This window comes from Pollicipes pollicipes, unplaced genomic scaffold (genome assembly GCF_011947565.3).
Source record: "Pollicipes pollicipes isolate AB1234 unplaced genomic scaffold, Ppol_2.1 Scaffold_7261;HRSCAF=8764_pilon_pilon_pilon, whole genome shotgun sequence".
Classification (NCBI taxonomy): Eukaryota; Metazoa; Arthropoda; class Thecostraca; order Pollicipedomorpha; family Pollicipedidae; genus Pollicipes; species Pollicipes pollicipes.
Window position 1 is genome coordinate 55,886,745 of NW_023597054.1, and position 24,155 is coordinate 55,910,899.

A 24,155-nucleotide genomic window follows, 5' to 3' on the forward strand; every position below is an offset into this window, starting at 1 on the left:
TCAGCGCGGTCGGTGTTCCTCGTCATCGTCAGTGGAGGGACAGGGGGTGGGCGGCGGCTAGCGAGGTCGTGTTCCTCGCCATCGTTAGTGGAGGGACAGGGCTGGTGGGCGGCGGCTAGCGCGGCCTTGTTCCTCGTCATCGTCAACGGAGGGACAGGGCTGGTGGGCGGCGGCTAGCGCGGTCGGTGTTCCTCCCTCGTCATCGTCAGTGGAGGGACAGGGCTGGTGGGCGGCGGCTAGCGCGGCCGGTGTTCCTCGTCATCGTCAACGGAGGGACAGGGATGGTGGGCGGCGGCTAGCGAGGTCGGTGTTCCTCGCATCGTTAGTGGAGGGACAGGCTGTGGGGGCGGCTAGCGCGGCCGGTGTTCGTCATCGTCAACGGAGGGACAGGGCTGGTGGGCGGCGGCTAGCGCGGCGGTGTTCTCGTCATCATCAGCGGAGGGACAGGGCTGGTGGGCGGCGGCTAGCGCGGCCGGTGTTCCTCGTCATCGTCAACGGAGGGACAGGGCTGGTGGGCGGCGGCTAGCGAGGTCGGTGTTCCTCGCCATCGTTAGTGGAGGGCAGAACTGGGTGGCGCGGCGGTCAGCGCGGTCGGTGTTCCTGCCATCGTTAGTGGAGGGACAGGGCTGGTGGGCGGCGGTCAGCGCGGTCGGTGTTCCTCGTCATCGTCAGTGGAGGGACAGGGCTGGTGGGCGGCGGTCAGCGCGGTCGGTGTTCCTCGTCATCGTCAGTGGAGGGACAGGGCTGGTGGGCGGCGGTCAGCGCGGTCGGTGTTCCTCGTCATCATCAGTGGAGGGACAGGGCTGGTGGGCGGCGGTCAGCGCGGTCGGTGTTCCTCGTCATCAGTCAGGGAGGGACGGGGCTGGTGGGCGGCGGCCAGCGCGGTCGGTGTTCCTCGCCATCGTCAGTGGAGGGACGGGACTGGTGGGCGGCGGTTAGCGCGGTCGGTGTTCCTCGTCATCGTCAGTGGAGGGACGGGGCTGGTGGGCGGCGGCCAGCGCGGTCGGTGTTCCTCGTCATCGTCAGTGGAGGGACGGGGCTGGTGGACGCTCTGGCGACCCGGCAGTGCTTCGGGAAGTCTTAGTGGAGTCGTAGGGCACTTTGGGCTGCCGAACATGACAATATTAGGTTTGAGTCGGTGCCGCATTGGTCTGCCATCTGCGGGTGATTTGTACCGCCGTATCTGTGTTGGCACAGACATCCAATCCACAGCCATCTCGCGCTATCTCAAAATGGGCATGGTGACTGGCTTTGCTAAATGGGCTTTCCGGTTTTGATCGTTCTGTCAAGACCGACAGACCTGTGTCATGTCTTCAGTAGAGGAGCATGTAAAAATGTTAGTCCTATTTTGAAGAGTTGTCTTTCGCCGTTGGTTGGCTTGTGCCGTCTGCTGGCCTGACGTATAAAGCGGCCAAAGCCTGCTTCGGACCGTGTGTTTTTGCCTCGTAATACTTGTTCCGAAGCTCACCAATAAATGACGTACACGCCTCGGCATGTGTGTGGTATAAGAGATGGACTTTTCGCAGAATTGGATCTGCGTCGTGTCTGCATATTGAATGGGTTTTCTGGTACCAATGCTCGGGATCAGAAAATTGTCCCGTCCTGGATAAATCGGACTAGTTATGGCAGTCATTACCCGCGACGGGAAAACACCAAGCCAAAACCATGACAGGTGGACATCTTATATTCGTCCATCGCATACCAATACGCCTGTTGGACGGTTATGTGCAACACTCCCAGTTCCTGCATCACAAACCGCTGTTTCGCTAACTACCGGATCACTGAGCGTGCGCTTGCGCGACCGCCCACGTCCTGCTTCGTTTTCTCGACGAATCTGCCTGCACTGGCTGGATCACTTGGCAACAACACCATGACACCTCTGTTGTTGCTCACGAAATATTGCTTTCAGCGCGGACGTGATCGCCCTGACAGCGTCACATCACGATAGCCCTGGCGGCCCGTCAGCCCGCGCCGCCTACCCGCCGCCAGACCTCGGCTGCCGCCGCTGGACGTCGCCGCCGGCCACGCGCTGTGTCCTGGGCACGGTAACGCGGCGCGCGCGGCCGCCATCGCCGCAGCGCGCTCCGTTCCCGCTGCTGTGGCGCCTACGCGGCGAGAGCCAGCACAGCCAGCGCCGCGGTCAGCAGACCGCAAACGATGCGGCCTCCGCCGGCCGCCAGCACAGGCAGCTCATCGACAATGTGGAGCTGCCACCCCATGTTCGGCCGCGTGTAGCTGTGGTAGAACACGGTGGCCGGCCAAGTGTTGTTGGGCGTCACCTCCAGGACGGCTGGCTCGCCCTCCTTGTCACAGTGCAGCAGCAGCGAGTTACGGAAGCCCTTGAAGTCGCTGAAGTCGTCGTCGAGACGGCGGTCGCCCGTCTCCTGGTGCTTCCACACGCAGAGGCGGCCCGCTGTCGGCAGTACATCGGCGGCCGTCAGACGGCGGCGTGCGCCACCGGACATTATAAAGGCGGCGTCAGAAAACTACGCCAACCGGGGCGTGGTCCAGTTTTAAAACAGATGTTCAAAACCGGTGTGAAGGAGCGGTTCTCAGCGTGGAAAATCCAGCCCACAAGTGATTTGGTTGGTGTGGCTCAGTGAAAAAGTGACGTCAAGCTTTCACGCGTTTTAGCACGCCGGCGGCGTTGCCTCGACCGCGATGTGTGCGGCGCATGTCAAACAAGACAAGAGCGCCGTGAAACATTTGTACTGGTTTCAGATTTTTCAGTGTGGGAGTGAAAAGGCCTCATCCCACTTGTCTGACCTTACGCAACATACAGCCTTGCGTACATCCAGGACAACAACATATTTTTGCAGCAGTGCGGACAATGGGTACAGTCATGCAATGACGCATGCACCACACCAAAGGCTTTCTATTCCACAACTCAAATCTTAAACCAACCAATGGTCCATTAACATGTTCAGGTAACATGATCATGTTAACGTGATAAATAAGCCTCGCTAAATAATGCAGACAGCTCTCCAAAACCCGTGACACGGCGTGCCCTTTAATTAGCCAGTGCGGATCGATTTTGAACATGGTTGGAGTTTGCTGGCTTATTTATCACCAATGGACAGATGATAGAATTTGGCTCTTTCGTTTATCGCGTTCCCTGAAATGACCTTTGTTGTCGGCCTGGCATAGCAGTCGGCGCGCCCTAAAACCCCAATCAACGACGACACTCGGCCTGGTGTATGATCGACCGTCACCAGCAACATCGACTGCATCTGCGCCATGGGCTGACCTGCCGTGGGCTGCGGCTTGCCTCGCCGGGTGAACTCGACGCCGGCCAGCACCCGGATCTCGCGGCGGGCCTCCTCGTCCAGCTGACCGTAGCCGCCCACCGGGTCATCTGCGACGCCACACACACTCGGTCACGTCACGCGCCGCGACATCACACACACTCGGTCACATCACGCGTCGCGACATCACACACACTCGGTCACGTCGCGCGCCGCGACATCACGCACACTCGGTCACATCACGCGCCGCGACATCACACACACTCGGTCACATCACGCGCCGCAACATCACACACACTCGGTCACACCACACATCGCGACATGACACACACTCGGTCACATCACGCGCCGCGACATCACACACACTCGGTCACACCACGCAGTAGAGCATGACGCATGCCCGGTCACACCACACACCGCGACATCAGGTGTACTGTGCGACGCTGCGCCGCTGCAGGACTCAGATACATGTCACGCCGTCACAAACAAGCCCCGCTGCTAAATGGGCGGCATTCATCGTCGAAAAGGGCCTCGGCTTGCCGCTGACCTGTGATGATGAAGGGATGGTAGAACACCGGGTCGGCCGGGTTTCTGCCGCCCTCTACCACGAACTTGTAGGTCTGGCCGCGCTTCAGGTATATATCGGGCACCAGGTACCCGTGCAGGTACCACGCCAGGCTGTTGGAGAGCTGACCTGGAGCACGTGGCCGCGGTCAGTGTGCCGGTGCCCCCTGGCGGTCCGCAGCACCGACTCCCGCACGCATCGCCTTCACGGTATCCGATGCAGACCCGGACAGTCGGGCGCGCATCTGATCATCTAGCCGCTCCGCACCGGCAGAAAAGAAAGATCGTGACGAAACAGACTGTTGCATGCTTTGTCAAATTCTAAGGCGCATTCGCGTCGTGTCGCAGCGCGCTGAAGGCTCGGAGGGCGTCTCGGGGCCTGGTCGCACGCCGCTGGGCGCCGCTGTACTGACCTGTGGTGCCGGTGTAGCCCCGCAGGCCGCCGGATGGCCCCAGGCGGGCTGTGATCTTCCTGAGGTGGATGTCGGAGAAGTGGAACGGCCCCCAAGGATCCCTGAGAAGGTGTGAAATGAACCGACGGTCACAGCTGATTTCACACGGAAATACACTTGCAGGGATCGCAGTCCAGCACCAGGTGGCTCCTAACTGGCCGCTGGCCGTTAGGACGTGCTGCCCGTCACAGCCAGTCACAGAGCGGGTCATGATATCGTTTGGACGCTCAGATAAGGGCACTTGGCTCTGATAAAAATGATTCTGCTGCTTTGTGGTTTGGACCATATTCAGAGATTTTCTTCCTGATTTTCATTACGGCGTCAGGTGGTCGTGGCTTTCCACCCATCTCTACTGAGCAAGCATTCAGTTAATGGTCATGTGGATCCCATGTTGAGGGTAGCTGTTGGCGCGGAACAGCTCGGCCGCCTCAGCGATCCGTGCGTCTCGGGTAGTGGGTGTCAGATGTGAATCGGACCGCCCTGTTACGGTCCGTTCTGCGGCCCGCCGCGACGGGCGCCGCCCAACGGTCAGCTGTGGAGCCACCTGGTGTCGATCGGCGAAACCCATCGCGCCGTCGCGCTGCGGCGCTTTGATGTGGCTCGCTCCTTTTCCCTATGAACCAACCCTTCCATCCTCCTGAAGACAGCCAACGGCTGAACATCAGACTGTTCTCTGCTCGGCTCACCGTCGCCCCGTCTTCTCTGGGTCTGGGTGAGACACTCACCACCTTCACATGCGACCTTACGGTCAGTGTAAACTACAACGCTGATGGTTATACTTGCGCAAGTTCCAAAAAGTGTTGGGGAAATGTTGCTTCTCTGAGCAAAAAACCAAAGCAGCCTCGCATGCTTAGTGTTCACGGGATCACAATGATCCTTGTCAAAGTTAATACGTAAACGTACGATACCCACTCAAGGTACGCCTTGGGTAAAATGCTTAAAACTCTCCTAGCGTTCTCTCGTAATGTACCTGAATGCATCATTATACATTTGGTCTTGTGACTCGATTCATAGCACATATGTAGATACGACTGATCGCAAATGCCATCCTGATATTTTCCGGTTATATTTTCGGCAAAACGGGACATCAACGAACATCCGTCTTTCTTTTACAGTTAAACCAATGTCTGACACTAGCTAATGTATGCTGCAAGACCAATATTCCATAGCTAAAACCATGAGTCCAGGCTTCATGCGTTTCTTTACATAGGGTCTGTACGCCACCCAAGGGTAGTGAAAGCCTACGCCAGCAAAGCGGAGCGGCGTTAGCATGCCCTGCAAGGACACATCCGATGCAGCAGATAACATCAACGACCAGCCTGTATCCTCGTACACCTGCCACGATTTCCAAAGAGATCATTTTGATCAGTGTTACGGTTTGCCAGTCAGGCTGGACGTCTTTGTGATCTTTAAAAGGCCCATATCATGATCAGATGACAGGCATGGGCTCACTACTAGGCGCCGAATCGACCCCGGGCCCGTGATCAGTTAGATACGGTTTGGAATGAGTCGCTTCATTTCACCAAACCCGACTCAGATGCGTGATCACTACGGTCACCCAACACTAAATACGAACTCGGTGCTAACTTCAAGCTTGAATATACATAAGTCAGACTCGCACGCAAAGATTATGAGGGCCAAGTGCCCAGACTCGGATGCGGATTGAAAACCAAATGGATAAACACCAGGCAGAGTGATGATAACGACTTAATTTCGAACTCGGCTCCTTGCTGAATATTTTTAAGTCTGGCTTTGTGACGTGCTGACTACATCCATGCAAATAGCATGCTTTCACGGTTACCGCTGCTTCAAAAATATGCACTTACCGTTTCGGGTGTTGGACCGAGGTAAATGCCTTGCAGTTGACTTCCTCGGGCCTTCGGTTGAAGTTGATCTTAACGTTGTGTTTTGGGTACAGCCTGTGGAAGGTGGGCTTGAGGGCAGAGTCCAGCTTCCCGATGGCCCAAATGATGTAGGTGTCCTCTTTGTCTGACACCACAATGTCGCCTGGATCCTCTGTCGGACATGGGCTTGTAAATGTATTGTCAGGCGCGATGTGCTTTGTCTGCCTTCAGACACGCTTTGAGTTTTGACTGTCAATAGGCAGCCGCCGTTTGCTGAGGAGCATTGGAATGTTCCGTCCCATCTGACACGAATAGTTGACATACCTCACATTGTGTCTCGCCTTCAACCCTCTTAGCTTCTTCTCTAGCACACCCCACCAAACTGCTTTCCATTGACTCGTTGGAAGATAGCTGTCTATAAAAGTGATGCATTTGGGGGGAAAATGATAGACTGGCACATACCCTGAACATGGAGTTGGCTGCACACAGGCGCGTCGGTATATACGCTACCCTGATGTACTTTCACCTCACTCAATTTCACACGTGTGTTTACTATAGGTATATGGTCGTTTACGACGCGGGGTACCATTGTGCTATGAAGCGAGTTTCATTCGGATCAGGAATTTCCGTTTCTGTTTTATCTGGGACAAGACCGCTGCGAAGCAAGATATCGGGTGGCAATTGTAAACAACATTGACCGCCGCTGGTCTCGGGATGCAAACAAGCCGGATGTGCATCAAAAAAAGAGGCCGTTTCAGCCCTACATCCTGTTTTGACTACACCCTTCCGGAGGTTGGTGGCTACCTCGCCCCACCGGCGGATCCACGCGCGCCAGCCCCGCGACTGTCTAATAACTAAGGAGGATAAAACGGTGCAATAAAAAACCCGCGGCTGCGCCTTGCCCTTCAGAAATAGTTCTGGAAATAATGGGGGTCAAACCGACATCTCCCACATCCGAACGCGTGTTAAGACATTTCAGCCAATGCCCACGGCGCAAGCAGAGGGGGGGGGGGGGGGGCCCACAGGAGAAACGTGCCCTCCCCACATTTCATACGTTATAGCGGTCATTACTCAAACCCATAGGTTAAGTCTCACCAAAATTCTGAAGGGAACGAATACATGGGACCACTGGGCTTCGCGAGAGCAGACCGCAGGTGCCCGCTCAGTGTTGTCGATATATGATTGCTGCTGCAAATGTCGCGATCGACAGACCCGCCGCAGCAACAGCTCCGCCGACATTTTTCGACTAAATGAAGCGTGTGGTGCGCTGTTGTAGTGTAGCAAAACCAGCTTAGGGAATAAACAGGGACAAAAACGACAACTTGCTGCAAAACACATGGAATACGGTATTTTCTCCGAATGTGACAAACATTCCTATCACGGATGAGGCATTGATGGCTCCCCGACGGAATACGAAACCGCACACATGGCTTGATGTTCACTGAAACGCGACATCACTTTTACAACAATGACTCATGTAAGGCGCTGTAGCGCTAATGTCGCGTATAAGTATTTGCAGTAAAAGTAACGTCGTGTATTAGTGGTGCCTGTATGCATTGTTGCAAAAGAAGTAATGGCGAGTATAAGCTTTTCATCGGCATTTCAATTTGAAGCAAACTAATGAACTGTCAGTTGTAAACAAAGGTAACGAACGATCCTCACATCATCGGTGAGAAAGCTTTTTCCTCACCGTCGATGACCTTGTGATCCCTTACTGCAATGGATCGAAATGAAGAACTTGGTAGCTATACATGCATTATCATGTATTCCAGAAAGATCAAACTGCAAGAAAATCTGGGCTTTTCTGGCTTGCTGGTCGGACTCACTTGTATCAAAGTCCCGTCTGAATTGGAAGGAGGTGATGCCGTCCTCTCTGGACCGAGACGTGAACTGGAAGTTGCTTATGCCTCCCACCTTTTCATCTGGACACACTCCCTGCAGCTTGTCCAGCACCTTGAGGCACTGAAAATGTCGGAAATAAAATGCATTAGTCACTATCAGCAGCGAAACACGGTATCAGGAAGACGTGCTGTTCGGCGGAGAATGAGCGGTAGCCATTAACATCAGCGTTATTACGTATCATAGTGCACAAACTTAAAGGAATATGGCAGTGCCTTCGCCGGGCTTAACGGTAGCTTTTGAATCCATGACAATGAATAAATGATTGGTCCTGACCGCAGCAGTCAGTGGTGCTGCGCAGGCGTGCTGTGAACTACCGCTTGAAAGGAAAGGAAGGCAGCATTTGTTGTGGCCAATATGCTTCAGCATAGGAAATGGACAGATTTGTAATGCATATATTACACATTATTTACCACAATATAACATTTCCATCTTGGATGCCTGTATTGCTGAAAACATTGATTTGGCAAAGTATCAACAAAATCGTAAAGTTTTGCGTGGACCTTCAAGGGAGTATGTCACATTTGAACATCCGTCACATATTGTCATATCACACGCGTACGATTTGATCGGTAATGACAACTTTCTCGATGTCCTTCCGAAAGGCTTAAAATCTTTATTTGATTTAGCTACTCCCGCGAGAGATATCTCTTTGGACTCCCTGTACGCCACCATGAAAACAATATATTTAATTTTCATTGTTTTTTTTCCAGCGCATGCGTTCTAGGAAGTTTGCAACGCACTAAGTTGTCAACATGCTTCAGTAATAAATGCTCCCGAAGCTTGAAACACTGTTAAGAAAACAAACTTGCAAACACGAGCTTATTATCGAGCGAATTCAACGAAACTGTACTTTTGCTTTGCTTTCTCCCCTATGGTTTTTACAACGGTGGCTCTTTTTAAAGCGCACTTTCGTTTTGGGTAGCGGTGTATCACATGGTCCGAAGTAACACACTGGTTCAAACTCCAACCAATGCGCTTCTCCGTAACTGGTCCTTGCCGCAGGCTGTGCCAATTACAAACGTTGATTTTTACTGACGTCGTTCATACAAGTAGACGTGCCACTTTTTAAGGCGCAGGCTCGCAATGTGCGCTTAAAAACAGGTCAAAAATGGTCAATAACAACGGGCCTCAGGAGATTCTGCCGTCGTGACAACGGCGGTTGCGACAGGTGCACTTGTCGCGGACTCGGGATACACTCCGGGGCTTCTAAGATAAAAGTGTAGTGCCGTTCCAAAGCGTTGTCAGCGTAATTTAAACTCCAAAATAACTAAAATTTATATCCTAACTGTACCTTGATGGTGCTGCAGGGGCTACCCGGTCTACTCGTAGACGTAAATGGTTCTAACGTTTCATCACAGTAGGTTTTTGAAACATACCCCAAAGGGGTGACATTTCTTTTAACCCCGTCTACACAGGGAACTGGCAAATTGTAGGATCGTCACCAGAACGTGTCCATCAGTTTCCGGCTACATCTGTTGACAAGCAGTGTCTGAAACTTGGGTGTTTCTTTGTGTTTTTAGACCCAAGGCATTTTGCTCTCCACAAATTTGCACTGGAAAGAATATAAGCATTCTTCTCTGTGATCGACGTCAGATAAAGGCAAGCTGTTCCTGAAACTTCGACAGCATCGCGTGCCACACTCAAGACTAAACGAGGGATACTGTTTGCGGGCTACAGCCGAATCTATCTATCATATCACTCACAATCTTTTCCTGTAATGCACTCAGTGCCCAGGTCCGTTGCTGCTCACCAGCAGACGTTTAAGCCCCCCCCCCCCCCCCTACCGTCCAACAACGACACTGGCGCGCTCGTGTAAATCACTAACACGGTAGAAATTGATACGAAAGTGTGTGATGCCAAACAAACATGTACCTCCTAATATAGGATTAATTTATCCTGTGTTGATTATAAGTTACTTTTAACTAATTTTTCATGGTACCCTTATTCAAACTGGATTTGAAACTATCAGAAACATATATTGTATAAAAGGTACAATGCTGAGGTCAAATACCATCCCCAAACATTCGCCTGGGCACGCGGAAATCCACGGCTCCGCGAGTCTCCGGCTCTTGGGGAGGATTTAGCCTGGGGGGAAGGCATATTCTCCACCAAGAAATCCGAGCTGAATACGTGATGAAAATGCGTAAAAGGGGCATTAAGCGAAAGCATGGATTTTTTCTCCTGAAAGCATGAAATTATGATCTGAGTATAAAGCTAAAGCAGCGTTTCTTGTTTTCCTTTGAGCAGAACTTCTAGTCTTTATTTACATAATTATTTACGTTTCTGAGATCTATCTTTTATTTGAACCGGCTTCTACCGATAAATGCATTTTTTACAAAATCATTGCAGTCCTAAATGGCAATATCAAAACCGATACATAACTTACAGCGGCTCTGTCGTTCAAGGATGCAATTGCGTGCGCGCCATTTATGTAGCCCACTGACCTTTTTTGGAGGAGACGCGCGCGGAGTGTTGGTAGCGCGACTGGTTGGTAGTGTAGATAATGGCCATATATAAATTCAGCTCAGTGTCATAAACTGAGAAAAGTATTGTGTCAGACTCAACGCCGTTGAGCAGATGAAGCGATGCTAACCTTATGCGGCTGGATTGCTCTGTGAGGAGGAAATGATTCCTCCGCCACTGCCGCATTGGTCTCCGAGCCCTTGTCACGCAGCAGCCTGACGTTCCAGGCGATATAGTTTTGTACACAACTTTGCGGAGCGGGTGAGCAGAAAAATCTGTGATCCTAAATAAATGGTACAAACCATTTCTCCCTGATTTTGACCAAGTTTTTTTCTCAAAGTTGGGGAGGGGCTAGGAACTAAGGGGCTAGGGGCTAGCATCCTATGCAACTAAATGGAGAACTACACACCTAGTCCCAAATAAGTACACGTAGGTCAATAAAAGCCTAGGCGGGTATCACATTGCCCCAGAATGTTACTCTGGCGCGAGGAAGATTGTACCTTGGCTAGGACATAGCTGTACCAACTACCATGCCCCAGATACTTCTATTTATATTGTGGCTTGCATGACATTGCAACCATAAACTTGCTATAATATGCTGTGGGGAATGGCGCACCAGGTGCACAACATTTTAAGCATTGGTTTCTATCAGCCCTAATTGGGACTGACACCTTCACAATCAAATTATCAATATCAACAACTTTCTATCAGATCCATAGCTTCAAAAAATGCAGTAGATGTGAGCATAGGCTTAAGAAGAAAGCACGTACTTAGGAAGCTAAAAAATTACGAACTGCAAGCAGCCAATCTCTAATGGTCTTTGGCAATCACTGAGACTAGCTAAAGCATGGTGTTTACTGTCATCTGCTGCCAAAGAATTCATTTAGTGCCAGCTGTGAATGCAGTGCAAATTCACTTGTTTTTTTTTGTTCTCACTGCAATCTGTGATTTGGAATTTTTCGCTCCCCCAAGAGCCAAAGCTAACTTTCAGATACGGTTGACAAGTGTGGCTCTCCTGCGTCGAAACAAGGGAAACGACGCCTGCCTAACAAGGTGTGCTGAATCCAAAAACAGAGCTTCTGTATCTAGGAAGAGTCCACAATTTAATGACAAAATAAACTATGACCGGATCATCTCATTGTGGAGGAACTCCTGAACACGCCGCTAGGCTTTACAGCAGACGCGCCCCACCTGGGGGTACTCACATCATAAAAGCGTTTTACTTCACAGCGCCACGGACGGAGACAAACCACGAGCATGTGCCATTTTCGGCGTTCATGGTTTGTTTGGCCACCAGAAATAATTCTTTGGAATAAGAATCTTCTACGCTGTATTTTCTACTAGGCTATAACCCTGTACAAATACGTCGAGCCCGACGCGTGTCTGTTGCCCACTGTCCTGGACCAACTAAAACGTTGTCGACGGGCTGACCTTCACCGCTCACCTTGGCTGCTCCGCCTCCGGCGATACTCACGGCAGTGGAATGCACGACCGACCCAGCTAAGAAGTCGACTTTGAAACGACGACTTAACGCTGGAATGCTTAAGCCACCTCGCGCGGCATTCACCGTCACCACACAGCGGGCATATTTCCGGCATTCGAAAACCGGGGTGCGGTCACGCCATGTCACCGGTCATTCGAAGGCCAGTGTGCGGTCATGACTAGCCACTGTTCGATCACCGCGGCCTGTTGTTGTTGATTGGTGTTTTCGGGCGCGCCGACTGCTGTGGTCATTGCAGCGTTTGCGGTTAGGGGGCAGCAATGGCCACTCATCTGCAAGCGTTGTCCAGTTTAAATGCGGTTAGCGATCACTCACCGGCGAGTGGCCAGTGTGCTGTACTTGGTATGGGTTGTGCGTCAGGGTGTAGTTTTGGGTCGCTTACCGGCGAGTGGGCGGTCAGGGTGTAGTCCTCGGTGAAGGTGAGGTACTCCTGGATGTAGGCCACCACGGCGTCTCCGCCAATCATCTCCGTCTTGGAGTCAGAACCGCTGAACCCGAACGCCACGTATTCGTCCTCCGCTGTTACCAAAGCAGGACGGATTGGTCAGGGCGCGTAGATGTGCTAAGATATCAAGCCTGACTTTCGTCAGATTTCCCGCCTGTCATGACAATCGTCATGAAAAGCTCGTCGCATCGGAAAATATTCGCCATCTGGGGTTCACAAGGCCCCGGACGAGGCTCAAGGAGATCTGCAGAGCCTCTCAATAGTTGTCAAACGTATCAAGGGCCCTGGAGAGCGGAGAGTGAAGACTCATTGAGACCCAAGTGAAGACTCATTCTGAGTACCGCAATCGTGGGTTCCCCAAGCGTAGAGGCCGCCGGGCGAGTAAGGCAACGGTATTTTGAAGCACTGAAGCGGTTCGGAAATGCATCGCTTGATGCCAGTGGGATCACATGTTATCAGCGTACTCGTCACCGCGATGTTACTTGACTATGCTTTAAAACTTTGCCGCTCACAATGCATTAAATGCTGCCGACAAGTAGGGCATGTGTTTTTCTTTAAAAATCCTTTATGATCTATTTTCTTCAAAGGAAACATATGATGTCATTATTCCGATGCTTAATTTACCTTACGCCGAATGCTTTATTAAAATCGCTCCTTGTCCATCCTTATTTTGAACGCCCGTAAAGGAACTGCCCAGAGCCAAACCTCAAACATAAATCATCGAACGACGACTTTGAGGCTTGTTGTAATGCAGCACCGTCGGAAGGCTGCAGCGGAAGCGGAGTTCCCTGCCCGAGGAGCACAGGCCGAATGATAAACCAACAGATAAATTCCATCCGTGATTCAAACTTGAGCTAGATGCGCAGGTACTGAACGTTAACACCGCGGAGACTGGCCCGATCGAGCTGTAACTGGCGGCCGGGCAGCGGTTTTGCCCGGGGTGCGGCTGCCAGAGGTGCGCCGCCGCCGCCGGTGCAGGTGCGCCGCCGCCGCCGCCGCTAGCACCCACCGATCTGCGCCGCCAGCTCCATGGTGATGGACGGACCGTGTGTGGACCAGCGGATCTGCAGGTCCTTGTGCAGCTGCTCGCAGTTCGGGAACACCGTCTTCATCGGCTGCGGGCGAAGCGATTCCATCCATCACGCTGGCATGTCGAGCGGTGTACGGTCGCGCCAGCACTCAACCAACGAGGGGACGTGTACACCAGCACGCGACAAAGCTCACATATGCTCTGTGCAGATGCTGTGACAGCTCAACCTAGCTATGCCCTGTTCACACCACGGTGCAATGGTTTTTACAATTCTTACAGCCAGGTCAGCATTATCAACTGATTATGCGATGCATACAACAGCTTCCAGCTGTTGCCATTGTGCCCGAAGGTTAATGGGGCTGTCCAAGAGCTGGCGCTCACTTCCGTGGCGCGCTAATTTGCACCAGTCCATGCAGTCGACACACGTCTGCACGTGTCGGCTCTCCCACCGTAGTGGCCAGCGGCGGACGCGCGGGCCGACGGCCACAACTCACGATTATCTCCACCAGCGACGGTGGGATGTTCAGGCCGTCCGGGATGATGGTCCAGCCGTAGCTCTGCTTCTCGTCCACATTCCACACGGCCAGCCACTTGATGTCGAAGATGGTCATCTCGCCGGGCAGCGTGACCAGTACGTCCTCCTTGTCGTAGCGGCGCAGAGGGTTGACGCTGGCGATGGGCGAGGTTCGAATGCCGGTGAGGCGTCTGACTAGGGCATTGGCAAGGGGTCAGAGCCTAACAGTAGCCACACCCGGGTCACACACTGTCCGTGGATCCGTCCAAGACACGAGCAAAGAGCTGGACTCTAACACTGGTGAGGATTTCATGTCAGTCGCTGGTAAGGAGTCGGGGCCCAATACAGGCAGCAGTCGGGGCCAGACAGTGACCAAGACGGGGTCAGGTACCGACAAGGGTCGGAGTAAGATACTGGTAAAGGTCTTGGTCAGTCAAAGACAATGATCGGGGTCAGGGGTCGTAGGCCCACAAAACACGGGAAAATGGCTCAAAAGTGGTAGTTGGTTCACACCTCGAATAAATATAATAAATAGGTCACACGAGGTATGCACATGGTACACTTAATTATACACTAACAATGAATGTTTCGCGCGGGTGGCTTCAGCATAGTATTCCGTAGACCATGCTTTTTGCGCATACCCTAAAATCGCTGTCCAAGTGCGTGAATCGTGTGCATCGATGAACTGTATGGGGCCAGATAGGGTCGCTTTCCTCCCATACTTATCGTTCGGGGAAAACGGTGCGTAGGTTCTGGGTCTGCATGCAGTTGTGGTGGATAACGAATCCCCGACTGTTCTAATAGACCCCTGGGGTCGGCAATAGACAGATATGTCGCTAGATTGCTTAGCCACCGCGCTTAACACTGTTTTTATGTCCCTCTAGCTCTGATACAAAGTAATAGAGAGCGGCATCTGTCGTCGCCTAGCGCTCAGTGACTTCTGATCACACACGGCGAGACAATTGTAAAGGTGCAGAGAACTCGAGAGCGTACATACCATCCGTATTCATCCGCGGTGCGGAGAACCGGAGAGCACACTTACTATCCGTATTCATCCGGCACCTTGACACCCTTGGAGGAGGGCTGAGGTCCGAGCCCCACCCAGAAGTACACCTCTCCTCCGGTGCCGTCGTAGCTGAAGTCTGCAAGCGGGTGTTGAGTTAGCGAGCTCCGGGGCAGCGCTGGAGGTGCCGCTGCCGTGGGCCGCGGCGGTGCGCCGGGCGGCGCGGTGGCCGGGTCTGTCATCACGGGGCTAGACCGGCAGACTGACGGTGGACATGACGCGTGACACGTGGGAAAGGGTTCTGGCGGAACACCGGTATCCGGCAGCCAACGAAGTGCACCCAGAGACTGTCATTCAGAAAGCCCACGTGTAGTGAAGTTTCTCGATTAACTCGAGAATGGAAGTCGTTATGTCTTCGAAAAAATACCACAAATGCGGGTGTCTTCTTCGATCCTTTAACATTCACCCGATGGGGCCGCCTTTACACCTTCGTCCGACGAGGGGATCTGGCAGGGTCCCGTACGAATTGTCGGCCAAGACAGATATCGCATCATCCGAAAATGAGCGTCTTACCCGCCTTCCAAGCTATGCAGATGTGCAGTTTTGAGGGCTTCAGGTTGACAGGTGATCTGCCATGTCACGATAATGACCTTAACCGAGCCAGTTCGCAAGTGGGACAAAATGGTATCGCCAGCATATGTTATTATCAACCTGAGGATAAAAAGTCTCAACGTATTCTTCGCCGCCTTTCTGCCTTCAAAATATCCGATGTTGGGGTCTGGATCAACGAATAACCTAACAGGTCGCGCAAATTTCTCCACGGCAGAAACGTCCATTCGAGTGCATGTTAAGCCGCCCCACTGCCGGTCGCTGCCATGCTGAGCAAGGAAGGGTGACGGAGAAAGACCGACGCATTGAACATTGTTTACCCTGTCCAACTTCATTCGCTTTCTTTTCTGGGCCGTGAGATCGACCTAAGCCATTAAGGTTAGGGTTAAATAGGTTATACGTGTTTTGTATCGCTGCGCAATGCAGAATTTGGCCTATAAAAATTGGATGGGCGTGTGCCAATTCTTCACACAAAATCAGTTGACAACAATTTGCTGTGTGCGTAATTGACCTATAACAGACTAAACTTGCTTATGGGGCGAAATATTTCCTCCATCTGCCATATGGCATAAAGCACTCATGTCGCAAAGACGCGATAAACGACATTCAGCGTAAGATTCGAACTGCTCCAGATGACTGATACTTGAAAACCATGGGAGGGGTCTGCGCCAGGCCAAACAACACTAAAGATTGCTACAATGGATTGTAATAATAACCAAAATGCAGGTGTTATGTAGTGAACTGCAAGGTGGAACAAACGCACTCCACAACCAGATTTACCTCTGGTGGCCTCATCCCACACTTCCAGACATAATGGCGGCTGGCATGATTACTGACCAAATCAATTCAGGTCGCTTTCATCAAGAAACGAGTAACATGTCCCGAATCCCACCAAATAAACCGCATTGTCGATTTGCCGAGATACCTATCTGACATGGCTTTCACAAGTGCGTCACGGGTTACGAATAATCGGGATAATAGCTGAAGCATGTCAGGAATGGTAACTATGGCATCGCCAGCTGCTAAAAGAAGAGCATGGCATAGCCAAGTACCAACAATTACCGACGCAAATAATCATTTAAGAAAGGGGCGAATCGCGTGCAGACAATGATGTGAGCGACGATATTTTGTTAACATTGAGCTCGATGCTTCAAGCTGCTCAGCTGTCGTGTTATTGCCTGCACGTTGCCAGCCTGTTGTGACAATAGGTGGCCGGCTTGAGGGAGCGTTGTTGGTGTTATTATTGCCTACTGTGCTATCATCAGAAGGTATCAGTAAGGTGTCACAGATTTCCAAATTTACTTAGCACTAAAGAACACAGATGAAAGCGGGCCTGAATGGTCTGTAGCACTACTCTATCAAACTGCCACGGACTACAATGCCTAAAAATAACGCACATGGTGCACTTTCAGAATGCATTCGCACGAGAAGATACATATAGAAACAGACGTACTTTTCAATTCCTTAAAGCCACCTTGAAGCCTGTTCCGGGTGTTCGGTCTCCCCCCCCCCCCCCCCCATGTTGGCTCCGATCCCGTCCAGACTCACCCTTGACCTCGATAGTCTTGGAGTCGATGATTCGGATGCGTCCCGAGTTGACGCCGTGGCCGCGCCGGCTGAGCCCTGTCAGCCACTGCGGCTGTGGCGCCTCGAACCCCTCCGGGATGTACACATCACCGAACGTGTCCTGCCGGCGGGTGCGCCTGTTACCGCCGCCTCCGGTCGGACCGCACCACACCGCACCGCACCGCACCGCACCGCACCCGCACCGCACCGCACCGCACCGCACCGCACCGCACCGCACCGCACCGCACCGCACCGCACCGGATCGGCATCGGCATCGCACCGGACTGGACCGCACCGCACCGGACTGGATCGAATCGCACCGGACCGGACTGAACCGGACTGGACCGCACCGGACCGGTGTCCGAGCGTTCGTGCGCCCCTTCCAACCACGATCGGCACATGCATGCACTGTTGGACGTGCCAACGTCCAGTCCAGGTTGATACGTGCAACCAATGGCAGGCCTTGTGTGATACCTTGGATACACGTCGAGACGTGTGCATTCCAATGCCACTGACCCGGCAATGCACACGTTTTCATCCGCTCCTCCTCCCGCTAAATACACCAGCAGTATTATGACAAGCGGTCAGGTTCCGAAAGACTCGTATTCAACAGCAGCCAATGGCATTTGAAACTTACCTGCACCGTCAGGTCGTAGATCGCGAGCCACTTGATGTCGCTCAGGCTCTTTTCCTTTGGCAATACCAGAGTGATGTCCTTGTTCAGGTACCGCTCCAAAATGTTCGTTCTGTGGCAAACAAAAAGCAAAACGTGAATGGTTGGTGAGTGACTGTTCACAGGGAGTGCATCGCCAGGAAATGAACAAGCTGTGCCAGTATTGAGATGGCAATGTGTTAATTCCAGTTATTTTTCAGCATTCTTTTCCCGTAATATGTGAGGTAAGCAGTGTGTGAAAAATCTATCAAGAACGGCTGTACACCTGCATATATTCAATGAAACCTTGGATGCCTGGGGATGCCCAATGTCACACAGCAACAACTTGAGATGACTGATTTGGGTTTATGATCGAAAATTGATCTGGCCTGTGCCATGGGTACCCGGTTGTGTACCTGTACTTCATAGTAGGACACGCCTCAACGAAATTACTGTTCGCAAATCATTAGCTGGAGCTTTACAGTTAGCATGATCAAAAAGTACCACTCCGCCAGACGTTCAAATAAAGAAGCAGGCGCAAGCAGCAGTATACAGTCTGCAAAAGTTATGCAGTCGGTACAATCAGATCACCCACTGAGGGTCTCTCACACGAAACAGCTAGCCCGTTTTACCGAGTCACTGTTTGACCAGCTGGCCAGTTAGTGAGGCCACGTACCCCCTCCGATGTACAGCGTAACGGTCAGCTACGCGGCTCGGGCACCGACCCGGGATTGGGAATTGAACGGGAACTCTGGGATCGGCGATTGGTCGCGCCGCAAGCTTGACTTCCGTCTGGAGTCCAGCATCTGACCAAGTTTTACGGAGGCGCTGAGACGGGTTTCAGCACCTACGCATGGGCCGCTTGTTTGGGTTCGGACGGGATCGTCCCCGTCTGGTGTGTTAGTAGGTACCATGTACGTCCTAACATCTCCGACATTATTCCAGCCGTGATCAAGCATCCCGCTGAGCGTCGACATGCCAAAGAGCGTACCTACTCCCAAGCTGTGCGCTTTACCGCAGTGATGCCGCTGTGATGGAGGATGTGATGCCGCTGTGAGGGGGATCCTCATAACGCACCTTCACCGTCGAGCGTTAGCGGGCGTCGCACGCAGCCCAGGTGACGGCACAGCGGGGCGGCCGCAGTGCCCACGCGACGCCTCACCGTGGGGTGGCCGCAGGCGCGACTGGGACCACCGGCAGGAGGGACAGCTTCCGCTCGGACGGCTCCGAGGGGGCGGGGCTGTGCCACCTCAGCTAGGGACGGCGCGGCAGCACAGCTGCGGTTGCACACTCACCTGCCGTGCTCGTTGGCCAGGATGAAGCCTCGCGGGCCGGGCCGGTTGTTTGAGCCCGCCCAGAAAAATGTGTCTGTACCCTCGCCATCATAGGAGAAATCCTGCAAGAGCGGCAAGCGTAGTCAGGACCAGGCAGGCCACCAGTATCGACATACGAGCCATTGGCATGCTCCAGTAGTGTGTTTCTCGACTGTTCCAATAGAAGACTTAAGACAAACGCCATGACAAATGACCAGTTTGTGTCGTGGTCCTGAGATATCCAGGTCGGCATAGTCTCGCAATGAACAAGTTATACGTTCGCATCACGGTGGCCGCTTCTCGTGCGAGCCTGGCGGGTGGACCGTCGCAGGTGTCTGGGGCGGCCGGTCGGCGGCGCGTGGCGTACTCGCCAGCTGACAGGGCCCTGCCGACGCTCCAGCTCACAGCTCTGTCCCACGTACGCGGCCGCCACATACTGCCGCTAGACGGCGCCATACGCGGCCGGTCAGCGCGCTGACCTTGATCAGGATGGTGAACTCGTCGACGGCGTACACTTCGCCCGACACCTGGTGGTGGTACGAGTTGAGTTTGCTGATGTACTTGCCGAGGTACACGTCTCCCGGCTCCTGGGCGCTGGCCACAGCCGCTGCGAGTGAGGGCGTGGGGTGAGGAGGGGCGGCCATCGCGTGTCGTCAGCCGACCTCACACGGCCGACCATCGCACCATAGAGAGCCCGCCCTTCACGCCTCGACCCGGTGCATGACGCATTCTGCGATCCTCTGCGGATAAGCTGGACGGGGGGACCGCTTTCGATGCGCTCATCGACTTCGCATTAGGTTCCAGAATAAACCCAGAGATGGCCACAATGCGAATACTACTGGAAGGTGTGGAACGGAAGCCCGACCCTGATCAACACACTGTGTAGTAAAGGTCAATTAAAAAGTGCTGAAATGGAGTGCGTCAATGGAAAATGTCCGGAGGGACAAAGACAAACGGGGATAGAAGCGAAATAGAAGAAAATGACCACCAAAGCGCAAAATGCCAGAGTACAAAGCTCCCAAATGGAAAAAGTCGATAAGCATGTCAATCATCGTGATCGAAAAGCAGCCCCCACCCCCACACCTCTGCTACCACTCTAGCATTTCAGCTGGGAGGGTGCGAGACGCTATGACCAATGCCTGATGGGCATCGCGGGTTCTCGTCCTAGAAACGGCCCAACTTTCACGGCTATCTGGCAGCTGGGTAAGAGAGTCGGACTGAGGCCAGGGCGAGCACGTTATGCGTAAGCATGACGCGGGCATGCGTCAGCAGCATATCAGGATCACACGAGGTGTTTCACGCGATGCCAGTGTTTCACGTAACCTTCGTAAAAGTGCTATGTAAGTGACAAAACCAATGAAGGCTGTACTTGAAATGTTTGCGAGGTTACGAACGTTTTCTGTAATCACAGCTGCACACCGTTTGTTTGACGGATGTAAACAGTGCTTAAGCATTACATGAACCATCACACGAGCACTGAAGGCTTTAATTAAAGCCCGACTAAATAGAGCATGGATGTTTTGTAGCCGTCTTACGTTTTGTGTTTAAAATAAATGTTTGGTATTTCGGGAGTTGTTAAGGACATTTGTAGGGGAGCATTATGCATATAAATGAGACAATGTTGGTAGCTTTATTTGCCGTAAAATAGATAGGGAATGGATAGACATGAGACATTTCAGCTACATGTTCTTATCAAAACCAATATCGTTAAATATTTCGGCAATTGATAATCCACTAATATTCGTTCCTTCAAACGCATGTGACCCAACTATCATACGCATCTCTCCATTCAACTGTTTGTTCCACGAGGAATAAGGTGGTAAAAACTGTTCCGTCTGAATGTTCAACCGTATCAACTTTCCTTACGCCTCATAGGATGCAGCTGACTTGACCAACTCCTCATAAGTCGACTGTGTAGTTCTCAGCGTTTTAAGCGTGTGATTCAGTGATCAATTGTTTGGATACATATTATCCACATAAGCATCCCAACATTCCATTGGGATGCACACATAGCTGCACAATGCCGCTTCCTGTTGTTATAGGCTAGGTGGCTCAGATGTCCGCCCCGGTGACACGGAAGATACTGGGGTTTACGTTTTAGAGGTGCCTAATTGACCCGGCAGATGCCAGGCAGCGGGAGACGAGAGGGCTGTCACGGCTATGCGACATGATCGCATGAAGGCAGTGAATGGCACGTTAGAGTTCTCTCCGAACAGGTGCGGAGCAAACTGTCAGTCCAACTGGACGAAGAGTTGGCCACAAACAGTTATATCTGCAACTCATTCGGGATAAATATAAAAAATAATACTAATGCACTTCTTCATAACACTGGCATTCGTTTTGCGGTTAACACAAGCAGCCATCCGAGACAACATCACAAGAAACTCCCTCCCAAACTTTGCTGGTGTGTGACCAACAACTTTCGCCATTTGTCGCAGTCTACTCGTGAACACAGGGCGCGAAAGCGCTACACCCTGACGAGCACATTGCATGCACCTTGCCGCAGTTTTAGCACATGGAAGCACAGTATTGAGTCCCAGCCCGTCTGGCGGCCCCCGTCCCTGAAGCAGGGAACGTTCACGAAAGGCCTCGCGCAAACTCCTGGCTTTCTGGTCGCCACTGTTGGCCGCCGCGGCTGCCGGTGTGTGCTTGGACACTCCGGCACACTCCTGGAGGCCCACCTGAATGATCGCGCGCTTGAAACAGCTGAAAAACACAAAGCCAGCCAGGAACGAGCTAGTGCAGTTAGTTTTATTCAATAAGACAGAAACACAATCAACAATGCTGGTAATTTAGTTCAACGTCGGACATAAATGGCTGCAGAACATTATTCGTGCGCCGCTCAGTCAGGCAATACTCAAGCAATATACGGTCAGGCAATACTCCACTATTCAATTGCTCCTGGTGTTTCACAAGAAGCTAACATGTGAGCTGTATCGTCAAGACATTAGTAATAATGGCGTCGAAGAATAACGTCTGTGACAGTGCAGACATTTCAAGCTATGCCTACAATTTTCAACCCAATAACGAAATAATGGCAAGTTTGCGAAGGTTACATGGCACGCCGGCATAACATGAAACGGCAAACTCTGCATTGGGTGCCTGACTACGCGAAATGTCTACGACGTACCCATGCCAATCCCAGTCTAGAAAAATTATGTCAATATTAAATGGATTCTTGATTGATTAGTTCCGTTATTGTTACCTTCCTCGTCATACAATCTCACTATTTCTAAAGAAAAATAAATCGTCAGTGTCATGCTCTCTTGACGCAGTGGATGGTTGCGGCTCTTCAGCCGTGACACATCACAAGCACTTGTCCTTAGAAGCAGCCAGACGCCGTCACCTCCTCGCATTTATCTGTAACCACATGATCTTGTACCGCATGTTCGCATAACCCGACCCAGAGACAAGAACATAAGGCTAGTTCAGGTGTGTAGGGTCCTGTTCAGCTAAGGCAGCTCAAGCTCCTTCCCCCAACCTTGGGAGAGAAGTGGGTGAAATTCACGGAGACTACGTTTTTGGTGTATTTTGGTGATGTGCTTCTCGATTTCTCCCCACTCAGCACCCTTTCCCAATTTATTTTTCGAAACTCTGTCGCCGGCCTTGTTATCTACAAGAAACTGAGCAAGCTGAAAGCACAAGCACTCAGGTGGGGCGGCTGACCCATATAACGGTTAATGTCATGACTGGACGGCGTGCCAAGGTCATCAACAGGAGCGGCGGATGCGCTGGTGAGCTGGAGGGGGGCAAAGACAGTCCTTGCCTCGCCTTTTCCATGCAGCGTGCCATGAAGCTAGCTTCAAACTATGCCGATGGTGGGATGACGGCTACCGTCTGCGTCTCCTAATCCTCCGTGCCTGGTCACCAGACCGCGAAGGCAACGCGCCATGTTGGCATTGGCCGGAGCGGATACCTCGCCCTTCAGAGCTCTGGGACGCCCCGGCGCCTGGACTAGTTTCGCCTGTCGCCGCCCTGCGCCCAACAGGTACCAGGCGGCGCCACGCCGACCCGCGGGTCACCCGTGGTGCGGCACGCTTACCCAGTCCGAGCAGCAGGCTGATGGATACGGTGGCTAGACTAGTCATAGCAGACTGGCACAGCACACCCACACATGCACGTGCTCAAGCCGTTATCACATACACAGGGCGCAGCCGAGGCTGGCTCGGCACCAGCTGTTCGGGAGCGGCGCGCGGCGGCGGCAGTGACCAAGTGAAAACGGCACGGCCTTTCCTGCTCACCTTCTAGTTACGCTCCAGGCGATATCGATGACAGCGCCATCTCACCGGGAAAATGCAAAACACTAGTTCAGATTTTATCTAACAGGGGTGACAAGAGGACGGGTTTATCGTTTATCACTCCAACTAAAACGGGAGGATGGACTTCGTGAGGAGCGCGGGGAAACGGCCCCAAACAGTGAGCGGGCCAAATCTTTAAGAATTTTTTTAACGCATCATCATGGAGCCGATGCTTGCCTGTCAGGAAAATGGGAGAGCCAAAATCCGCGTGCCCTTGTTGCTATGCATGCCCATAATGCATGCTCATAATGCATCTCTACGCATGCTCTAAGTTAGGTGGCTATGAAGGGACAACGAAGAAAAACACTTCAGAAATAACATTTGAGCTTAGTTTACTCCTGTAGAGACGACCCATCTTCTCTTTCAGGTTGTTGGGGGTTACTTTCCTAGCCGAATAGGCGTGCACCTCTCCCATGGCTCTAACATTCTTAATTCAGGATGGTGCATGATTTATTAAACGAGAGACGGGACCTACGTTGACCAGTTGTATTGAACAAAATAGCCAGGAGTTTTGATCGGGCTCAAATACTAAATGCTGAATTCGGCTTCGGCCAGCACCATGATGGTGTCATGGTTTGCTGTGTCGGTGAAGGTCATTTCTAACATGCAACCTGCATGATTCACTGTCGGGCAGCGAATCATTGCGTGGCTTCTCCCAACCGGGTGGTAGCATGCTAGATGACGCGTTCGCATTCTTCAGACAGTGACGGACCCGCATAGCGGATGACAAAGACAGGGGGACACGGGACCATGC

General features: G+C 52.4%; 1 protein-coding gene across 1 annotated transcript; it reads right to left on the reverse strand.

Moving 5' to 3' along the window:
• Positions 1-1,658: 1,658 nt before the first annotated feature.
• Positions 1,659-23,302, reverse strand: LOC119111908 (cytochrome and DOMON domain-containing protein knickkopf). Its single transcript, XM_037235777.1, has 15 exons — positions 23,146-23,302; positions 19,583-19,710; positions 19,086-19,186; positions 17,776-17,884; positions 17,121-17,259; positions 15,003-15,102; positions 13,941-14,115; positions 13,426-13,531; positions 12,354-12,490; positions 7,932-8,067; positions 6,088-6,277; positions 4,223-4,323; positions 3,793-3,939; positions 3,248-3,355; positions 1,659-2,413 (listed from the first exon to the last, which is right to left on the reverse strand). Exons 1-15 carry the CDS (start codon positions 23,189-23,191, stop codon positions 2,106-2,108), a joined length of 2,031 nt encoding a protein of 676 aa, XP_037091672.1. The 5' UTR covers positions 23,192-23,302; the 3' UTR covers positions 1,659-2,105.
• Between the last annotated feature and the right edge of the window lie 853 nt (positions 23,303-24,155).